This window comes from Microtus pennsylvanicus, chromosome 16, assembly GCF_037038515.1.
Source record: "Microtus pennsylvanicus isolate mMicPen1 chromosome 16, mMicPen1.hap1, whole genome shotgun sequence".
NCBI classification, from domain to species: Eukaryota; Metazoa; Chordata; class Mammalia; order Rodentia; family Cricetidae; genus Microtus; species Microtus pennsylvanicus.
The window spans coordinates 13600826-13610903 of NC_134594.1; the positions used below are offsets into that span (position 1 = coordinate 13600826).

The 10078-nt window shown below is 44.4% G+C and overlaps 1 protein-coding gene across 1 annotated transcript; it reads right to left on the minus strand.

The window, feature by feature from the left end:
* Positions 1 to 502: 502 nt before the first annotated feature.
* Il21 (interleukin 21) lies at positions 503 to 8445 on the minus strand. Its single transcript, XM_075950777.1, has 5 exons — positions 8299 to 8445; positions 8154 to 8189; positions 3744 to 3893; positions 1846 to 1923; positions 503 to 1753 (listed from the first exon to the last, which is right to left on the minus strand). Exons 1-5 carry the CDS (start codon positions 8443 to 8445, stop codon positions 1730 to 1732), a joined length of 435 nt encoding a protein of 144 aa, XP_075806892.1. The 3' UTR covers positions 503 to 1729.
* Positions 8446 to 10078: the final 1633 nt, after the last annotated feature.

The window sequence follows — 10078 nt, forward strand, 5'->3', positions numbered from 1 at the left end:
AAGAGGCTAGAACAGATTTTTTTTTTAAACGATAAACACACCAAAATAAATATGTTGTCTTAAATATAAAACCACAGTGTCAAGAAGTCGACAGTTACAAAGCCAGAAACAACAACAACAACAAAATAAAACATGTAGACACCCTCTCTCTCCGCCATTTCTTCCTGAAGGTTTGCATGTCTGCTTCAGCGTCCAAGCCTTGAGCTCAGCAGCCTGTGCTAGCACCATTTGACACTCAGGGGGGCTCTCTGTATATAACGGCATCACGAATTGCACATTTGCACAATTTCTTTACAATAACACATTTTAAACTTTTAAGAGAGTACATTGTTTCTGATTGCGACACTTTGCTGGGAATTAAATAATCGGCTGTAGATTAGAGCTGTACACTGGGTCTGTGTTTGTTTCTAAAGCACTTCTAAGAACAGACATTTCTTCCTTGGCGCAAAGCCCCCCCACCCCCCACCCCATCCCCCACCTCCCTCCCCAGTACATGCTCATGGGCCCTCAGGTCCATTTTAACAATAAGAAATTCTCAAAGAGGTTGTACTATTCCAGGGCAAATAGCTTTCTGACTTTAACCTCACATTGAAACAGACTGTCAGAATTTACATCAAATGCCAAATCTTTTAACCTCTGGGGCTAAAAGATTGAAAAGTTAAGTAAAAGTCTGTTTAAAACTGGGACAGAACCTCTGGTCTCTCTTAGTTTATCTCCTGGTTTTTACTTTAAACAAATGGTCAAATTTAACTTATCAAAAGGGTTCACGCAACGTGTCTTCAATGCGCCACGTGTTTGAAATGTCTTTATCTCAGAAGGCTCGCTCTACAAAGAGGGAAGGAAAGAGCAGAGGTGGGAACGGAGTCTGAAGGCTGGAGTTAGCATTCTGATCACAAGACACCCACACCATTTGAGATGAGAGCTACAAAACTTCGAAACTCGATTGGCTCCAGAAGATTCTGCTGATGTTCGCCCCACCATGGGTTTTAGTTCCGTCCTCACAAGTTTAAAGTATTAGCTTATAAAAGGACTTAACACCGGGGGAAGGCAAGTTAAGCCTGCTTCTTCATATGCTATCGCCACTTTAGAAAGACAAGGAAGACCGGGAGTGAAGTCCATAAATGGGTTAAATTCTAACATATTTAAATATTTTGATAGCCCTAATAAAGAAGAAAACTCTTCCCCTAGAGCATCAAGAGACTAGACATCTGCATGTTGGATGTTTGATTCGAATGAGCAAGCCCTCCAGACATGCTTTTAAGTACAAGGTTTTCCTTAAAGAATAAAGACTTCAATTTCCGATTTCATCCTCCGCGTCTGTATTTTCAGCTTACACCATTCAGTTTAGGATCACAAGAGATCTTATTCTTGCAGACCGACAAATTCCCTAGCTGTATTTTTAGTTAAAATCTTTAGTTTTTTTCCCTTCCAATCAAAGCATATCCCCGCTGGGAAAGATGAGAGGCCACGGAAATCCACGACACAGGAAGCTGAGCTCTCCGAGGAGAGACTTCCCACGTTGACAGCACGGAACCTGTCAGTGAACGCAGTATCTGTGTAGTAATTTGGCAAAGGATCTTAGCCTACAGCTTTTATGAGTCATTCCTATTGTAATACATTGTACTTCTCCAGTCACAATCCAGGAAGCGAGGTGCACCCCTGTGTTCATGGGCGTCTATAGTGTCCAGTGTCTCCTCGGGTCCTTGGGAATCTCCAGGTCCTGTGCGTTCTAGGAAAGCTGCTGATGTATCATCTGTGGAAACAATGGTCCATGAGTCACGGGGCACAAGAGGCAACGTGGAGACGACAATGAAGAGGAGAAATAAACAGAGCAAAGGCGCGTACCTTTTGAAGGAGCCATTTTAGTCTTTCTAGGAATTCCTTGGGTGTTTTTTTCTCATAAGAATCACAGGAAGGACATTTCTGGAAATCAAAATAAATAAACAAGACGATAAAAGGTTACAGTCTTTAAAAGCTTTCCTGTCTCATAAAATACTTATGCAAAACATATTTCTTCTATTGAAAACATAAGTCATGTGCAGTAACAAACATTAGGAAAAATTTGCAAAATTGTTCTAGAATTCATTTGTGATGCCATCGTCAGAGACAACTGTTTTGTTTTGATGTTTAAAATAGGATATCCTTTTTGCTCCTTTTATTCTGTTTCCTTTGCATTCTTGCTACCCGGGTTGATACATGCTCTTGGTTGTTATTTTTATTTCCTCATTTATTTATTTAGTCAATCACAAGCATTTCCTAAGAACTAGATACACTTTCAGTACAGGATATGAGGCAGCTGCTTTGTTTTCTGACACAGAATGGTGCTTGCACTATTTTCAGATACAGAAGTGGTGTCTAGCTTCCCCTCCTAAGCCCAATTCTACAAAGATTATCTCCGCAGATAATATTTCACATTGCATCTTTGTTTGACCTGATAAATTCCTCGAAGTGTATCAAGGAGAGCAAACCCTTATGAATGTTGTTAGCTGTCCTCCTTGTCGTTCTCTCTCCCTCCCTCCCCCTTTCTCCTTCACCTTCACGCTTAGTCCTGTTCTGACACCAAAATGCCAGGCCATTTCTGATGCTCACTCACGTGCTCACGTGCTGTTACAGTGAGAACATCCGGTGGAAACACAGCAGCTATGTTCTTCTTGACACAGCTGTTGGTGAAACCTGGAGAAAGTCGGCCTTTTCAGAAGACCTCACTTTCCTTGCCCATGAATGAAGGCATGAAGGCGCTTAACCCAGAAGAGTTGGGCTCCAGGTCTAAGTCCCTGGCCCTGAGTTTCATAACTGGGCTTAGTTCCTTACTTTCTTCCGTCCCTTTCTCCCTCCCTCCTCATCTTCATGTCTCCTTCTTCCTTCCTTCCTTCCTTCCTTCCTTCCTTCCTTCCTTCCTTCCTTCCTTCCACCTTCTTGAACACTCATAACCCAGGCTGTCCTGGAACTCTCAATCCTCCTGCCTCAGTCTCTAGGTACTGGTCTCATAGGCATGCACTACCATCTCAGGCAGTTCCTTTCTTTGTGAAGAAACTTTCAGAGGTACATTTTCACATAATAACCTGGTGGAGCAATCAAAAGAAACCAGACTTCTTTTCATAATGTAGTTACTACTTAATTTGAGTCTGTGTGGAATTTCTTGATGGACAGATGACTGGTAAACACAGCAAAGCAACTTCTTTTATGCTGTCTCTGCTGCTTTTGACTAATATCTGAGTTACTCAGTTACTGAGTCTCTGAATTGCAGGTGAGTTGGTCAAAGAAAAGATAGTCAAGAAGATTTCAGAGTCCCAAAGAAGGAACCTGGAAAATCTCCAGCCTCACAAAAGGTGTTCCACTTAAATCCAATGCTAACTCTGCTTTTGCCTGGGACAGTAATATTCTAATCCTGGCATCTCGGAAAGTTGGGATGTAGTCCCTGGTGACGATGGCACAAGCAATGCCAGCACAGGAAAGAAAGGAGAATATTAACATCTCTGCCTAACGGTTTCTTTCCTCTGAAAGCTTCCCTTAGCTGCCAGATAGTGGTAGCCAGGTCTGGTTGGGCTTCCAGACAGAGTGTGAAGCCTTGCTGGTGACAGCGCATCACGAAATGTGCCTTCTGTGAGGTGGAGGAGCTCTTCAAGAAGGCCTGAAGGGCTCTAGCTGTGTGTATGTGGGAAGCCTAGGACGCTAGAGCTGGTAAGTTAAAACAAGGCAGGCAACACACAGCAAACAAGAGAGATGGCAAAGGACCGTCTTACAGCTGTGCTCTTCTGCTTTCTCCCCTTCGTTTGGGGCAGCCTCCTCCTCAGCTGAGTGACCAAGTCACTGATGAGCGTTCTGTTTCCTGGGCTTGCTGGCTTGAGTTTGGCCTTCTGAAAACAGGCAAAAGCTGACCGCTCACAGTGCTCCTGAAGGAGAGGTAATTAGCATATGTTAATACTGCAAGAGATGATTAGTTATGTTAATGTCCTGAAAGAGATAATCAGCATGTGTTAATAACCTGAGAGAGATGATTAATCAGCGTATGTTAACAGAGGTTGTTCCAAAGGTTAAAAATGACCATCCAGACCGCGGTTTCTGCGTGTCCTATCTTGGACGTTTGTTTTAGAGGCTGCATTAGGTCTGGTTCTATCTCCTCTTAAACCCTGCTGAAGACAGAAGTTCCACTCACACAGCTCCGGTGTCTGGGAGAAAAAGGAGCCTCTTCCTGCTGCACAGACATGAGCAGGGGCCTCACCCTTCACAATTTCCTGTGCCCGGTGCTGTGCTGATGCCACTCTGAGGTTAAAATGGTGGGCATGAGCTTTATGGGACTGGATGTGTGTGTGTGTGTGTGTGTGTGTGTGTGTGTGTGTGTGTGTGTGTGTGTCTGTGTGTGTGTGTGGTGTGTGGTGAGAACCCAGGACCACCACACATTTACTAGGCGAGCAGTCTACCACTAAGCTAACAGACCAGTCTTTCTAATCTCTGACAGAATTTAGTTTAAGAGCCCAGTTGCTGAATTCTGAGGCTGTAATTGTGACCAGAGGCAACTCTGGACACGTGACCCAACAGTCTGGCTAAGAATCTGCCAGTTTTGTCCACTGTGCACACAGGAGTCTCCATGGGTGATATGCCTGGAGCAGGCTTCTAGTCTGTGCAGCGCCTGCTGCAGGTCTGGTCATCAGCAAGTTGCTCAGTTACTATTTGTGGAACTGACCAGCGAAGTGAACGAGTTAAGAGCACTGCAGTACCTCAGAGAGTCATTGCACCTGCTCGGGCTATCAAACATCTTATGAAGCCCCAGTCACTTCGTGCATCAAGAGTCCAAATACAGAAGGCAAGACTTGCTTAGCCAGTGGAAAGAAGGAGGACCCCTTCGGCAGAGCACCACCACAGAGAACGGAGAAGAAGAAAGATTTAGGAGCAAAGTCTTCTCTTTGGTTTGGCCAAATCACTACTGGGCAGTGAAGAAGCCCACGTCTTAGCAGTGGATTCCCCTGGAAGGGAACGCCAGGAAAGAGTTTTGTAGCTGAGTTACAGCCTGGGCTCTGGAAGAGCAACACCTGAAACTGGCCTAAGAGCTCCTTCCCAGTTGCTTTCGCCCGCATTGCTGCTTCCCTCAGCAAATGTCTCTGTGGTGTTACTCTCCCCTTGACGTTGTCACATCTCTTTACCACGGTGCACGGAAGCCACTAACTTCCAACCAAAGGCCTCCCTCCTTCCCTGCTACGGAGAGAGCCTGCGTCTTCTCAGGGACAATCAGCTGAAAGAGCAGCCTGCTTTGCATTTTTCCAAGCCCTGCACTAGCCCCGCTGTGAATGTTGACTAATAACACAAGCCCATCCGCCTTGCTTTGCATAGGTAGCCGCAAGCCCAGCACGCCTTATCTAGTTCCTTCTATCAGGGTAGCTTGCCTGTCACCAGGGCAAGGTGCTGGCCTTCCCGTGTTTGCCAAAATGCTTATTTAATAGAAACTATTTATAAACGTTAATTATAGCACTTTTTTTTCCTTGAAAACCACATGTTCATGTTTGTTGAAGTTTTTTTCTTTTCTCTTCTTTTTGACCACAACCGGCTTAACTTACTGGAAAAAAATAATATTCATATTTAAAGAGGTAAATTTTCCAGCTGAAACTGAAAACGCTAACTGCTTCACCCGTGATGATCTGAGAAACCATCATTTCTCACAGAGGTTCATTTTGCTGAGTTGACATTTTCATTTGTACACTGAAAGAAAATTAGGTTCCAGAGAAGCTTGGGGAGGGGTCCTAAGAGCAAACTCCCTGAGACTATCCTGCCAGGAGTGACCAGGCCCAGCCAGCAAAGCTTCACAGGCAGACTAGAAAAGAGATGTGACATCAGGTTGTGAATACACCGCTGTCCCCACCCTTCTCCAGCCACCACGGAGAGACACTGGCCTGCTTTGCTTCTTGTCCTACAGGAAATGTGTGACCAGGTACAAGAATCAGCTGCAGCAAAGGCAGAAAGGCCCTGAGGAAGTAGGCCCAGCCTACTGCCTGAGGAATGTGGAGTTGCGTGGGAGACCTGGAGGGAATCCAGTCTCAGGGCTCCCAGGAGGCTCAGAGTCAGAGGACAAGGCCAGGTGCTCCGGGAGGCTGTCCTCGCTGGGCCTCACTAGAGAATATGGGGAATTTTCTAAACCTGCATGGTTTCTGCATGGAAGGTACAGAAAAAAGCTGCAGAAAGGAGTTACAGAACCGGCCCCTCTTTAGCCAGAGATTTTAATAAAAGCCATACTGGCTTGCTAAGCTCTGCAACTGGATATCTGAAGAAAAAAAAATAAGATTAATTTCTTAAAGCCTATTTCTGACCTGGTTAGAGTCTTATCTTTTGGAAGGAAAGCCACGGCCCTTGAGCACAGAGTCTCTCACCAGCTGTTAGGAGACTTGCCTTCACTCTCACAGACTGGCTCTGCTCACAGATGGGGGTCCCTAATGGCAGCATGCTGATTACTCGGCTGTCAGATTCATTCTACACATTCTAGAACTTTCGCTAGCATTCCCGACCCCTAACGACCAGACGCCAGCGCTCTCATCCGCATCCCCAACTGTGCCAAGCAAAGTTTCCCTACAGACTGTCAAGTGCCTGCTTAGGGAGGGGCAGCAACCCCCTGGAGAGACGAGAAAAGGAAGAGCAAAAGAGAGCCCATTACAGATCTCTGTAGTTTGGTAGAGTTTGCTCCAGCCCCTGCTTTGGATGCTGGCTCTGAAAACTTAATATACAACTTCCGCGGCCCTCACTGCCTTCCTCTCTGCCTTGAGTCTGTCTGCCAGCATAGTTTGGAGATGGTAGAGATCTACTTAGCGCCGCCTGATCAGATCATCAGAAAGATGCAATCTTCTCAGGGAGAAGGCGGGTGGTCAAGATGCATTTATGTATACAATCACAGATATTCGGCCAATGTGTGTGAGCAATGCACATTAGCTATGTAATGATGATAAACATTAAAGTGGCCACTGGGAAATTCAGACTTAAAAAGACACCTTCACTAAAAAAGCATATGCACGAAGTAGCCATTGGGTCAACCCAGCTGAAAACAAGGGCTTTTCCTGATTTTTACTTTGCAAAGGGTAGATGGCAGGCAGGAAACCCCGGAAAGACCTCTACCCACAGCCGTCAACACGGTGCATGAGAGGCTGAGAAACAGACATATTAAGAAATATTTTTTGCTTATTGGAAATGTCCTTTCAATAAGTTGCATGTGCTACTTTCATTTTAGCGATAGCTGGTTAGGAAGGCCCTAGTAAACCCAAGAAGTGGTAGCTGGTCGCGTTCAGAGCCAGAGCGAACTGTAGAGCGAGCAGAGGCCGTGACTCATCCACTTTCTAAACTTTTACCCTGCCATTTACCATAACTCCTCTGTTGAATGCACCGATGTGGTGCTCCAATTACTGGCAACCCTTTCCTGGGTTTTCTAATTTATGTCATTGAAGTCTAGCAGAGAGAGCATCTCCCCAGTTTCATTCACAACGTTAGGTACCAAGCAGAAGAGCAGACCTAAGACGTTCTTGGGGAAAAGATTGGCAGAAGCCCCTCTGCGCCATATGCCAAGCCTCTCCTCGGAGGGACTGGGACCCGAGTTGGATTGAGCTGTTGAAAGTGACCCCTTTGAAAGACCTCGCCAAAGGCTAAAGATGAGAAGACTCACTGAGGCCAAGGTACACGGGAACTACACTCAGGGACTTTGGATTTCCGCACTCAGACTCTGTGCCTTCCTTACAATCTAAATCTTTCTTTCTTTTTAAAGATCTGTTATTCAGATGCAAATGTTGCCTCTTATCTTAAACACGATTACAAAGAGGGTCACAGAGCGTTCATGCCTAAAGCACTGAAAATATGATTATCTGTTTCTTGTTTAGAAACTGAGCCCAGCACAGATTTTTTTTTAATCCTTATGGGTTTGTCTTAATAACTTTGCTTAGGAGCATTCTTAGAGGCTTTAGAGGACAAACATATATTTATAAGGATACAATATAATATGTCATTGCATGGTTTGCTGGTAAATCTTTGGATACATAGCCAAAAATGCAAATGAATATTTTACCAATTGTTAATCCCCAAAGTCTTTGAAAAGAAGCATCCACCTAAATCATCATTCTAGAGCTGCGTTAGACTTTAAAGTTTGCATAAAATACATTTGCAAAATTTAATTCAGCTGATCTTACCTTTACATCTTGTGGAGCTGGCAGAAGGTCAGGATCCTAGCCGAAAAAGATTGAGTTCTGAGTTAGTGATATATAAGTCAAAAGGCTGCTTTTGCATTAGTTGAGAAATATTATTTAAATTGCATTGTGGCAAGCATGGTCTTACCAAGTCATTCACATAAATTTTCAGCTGTTCAGCAATGTCTATCAGGTGACGAAGTCTAATCAGGAGACGATCTGGCCCTTGGGGGCTTGTTTTGTGAGCCACTGTCCCCAAGCAGATGACTATCAGACAGAGAAGGGTCTTCTCCATGCCACCAGAACTGGGTCTCCAGCCACCAGATGAGCAGGGCCTGGGTCTGGTTTTCACTTCAGCCTGACTGTGGACAGGTTGTTTCTGCAGCTACCTATTTATTCATCCTTCAAGGAGAGGCAGAGCCCTCCCATTGCAGCCTGGAAATCTTCGTACAGTGGACGAGTGTGAGTAAGTCGTTTTTCTTTTCCATTGGCTAGGTGTACGTGTGCGTGTGGGGGCAGGGATGGACAGACTCCACAGAATGTGCCCCATCTGCATCTTAGACAGGAAAAAGAGAGACATGGGTGAATTCCAGTTTTCAGTACTCACCAAGAAGTGTGTGTGTGTGTGTGTGTGTGTGTGTGTGTGTGTGTGTGTGTGTCACATAGGAGATACAACCAGATTTCAAAGAAGTAAACACAAACACTTTGATCCCTGGCACCTTACCTGGTTTGTCTGACAGTCAGAAAGAGACTTGCACAATGAGTAAAGAGCCAGCATATCCTTTTCTGCAGGAACTTTTCATAGGGTAATGACTGTGCCTCTTGACTGAACAACCATCCTGTATCCCATTGCAAAAAAATGGATGAGGTTAACTTTTAGGGAAAATTAAGTGATAAGGTAGTTTCCTAACTAGCAAGAAGACTTAAGATCCTTATCAGGTTTCAGGTGTTAAAACAGGATTTGCTTCCAGTTTTCACCAATGTATCTCTAACTAGCACTATGGTGCTCCCTGACTCTTGATGTAATAATCTGGTTTATAAGTACAATAAACTGGATGAACTTGTAGATCTTACTCTGTCTTCATTAAAGTAAGGACCCACAAATTCTGTAGTGTCTACTGTTTGTATTTAATACATCAGTTTAACAAATGGAAAAGGCAAATGCTCTTTTCTGTCCAAGTTCAAACAGTATCTTCAAACACGAAGAGCAGAAGCATTTCTGCAGGACATTGTCTCCACTGGGTTTAGGCAACAGGCTTAGAGCTGCACTTGGGACCAGGCAGAGGCTGATAAAGTCTCAGAGGCCAGAAGTGGTTTCTAGCACCTGCCTCTTCTGAATTTCTTGTCCTGTGACCCTTCAGCCATTGGGAAAACTTGGGTATAATACTCTAGCTCAATGGATGTTTAAGCCATAGTCAGGTGTGTCTTACAAACAATCCTCTTGACTGCAGACTCTTATTCCAGAATGTTATTCTGCCAATCTAGAGTTTGTAGCTGACTTACTCTGAAGCTTGGACTGTGAATTCTTCTCATGGAATATCTATTCAAGCTTTGGTCTTATGCACGAATTGTACCTTCTTACAGTATGATGAAGAAGCGCTTCCTGTAATCATTAAATTCCATAAGGGAAGTTGCCGTATAAGCTTATTAACCAATAAGGGCTAAATTCCATTGCTTTGCCCACATGGTCTTTTCTACTACCTGTTTTCCCAATCCACCTCAATGGATGTCCCTTCCCGAAATCACTATCCATGGTGATTAAGAGTTCATTTTCAAAAGCAGAGTTCCCGAGTTCAAATCTAGACCTTAACAATGAATTGCCCTATTATCCAGGCAAGTTCTGGTGAAGGGAAGATAGGAGCCTTAAAGCTTACAAGCCAAAGGAAAGGGCTAGGTAAAATACACGATGAAGTCCCATGACATTGACT

Bases quoted from the DNA above. Each gene is read 5' to 3' on its own strand.
- Il21 (XM_075950777.1), bottom strand. From the start codon at position 8,445: ATGGAGAAGACCCTTCTCTGTCTGATAGTCATCTGCTTGGGGACAGTG. The intron at 8,190-8,298 runs GTAAGACCATGC...TTTTTCGGCTAG, and splicing joins AAATTTATGTGAATGACTTG to GATCCTGACCTTCTGCCAGC. The intron at 1,754-1,845 runs GTACGCGCCTTT...TTGTTTCCACAG, and splicing joins TAAAATGGCTCCTTCAAAAG to ATGATACATCAGCAGCTTTC.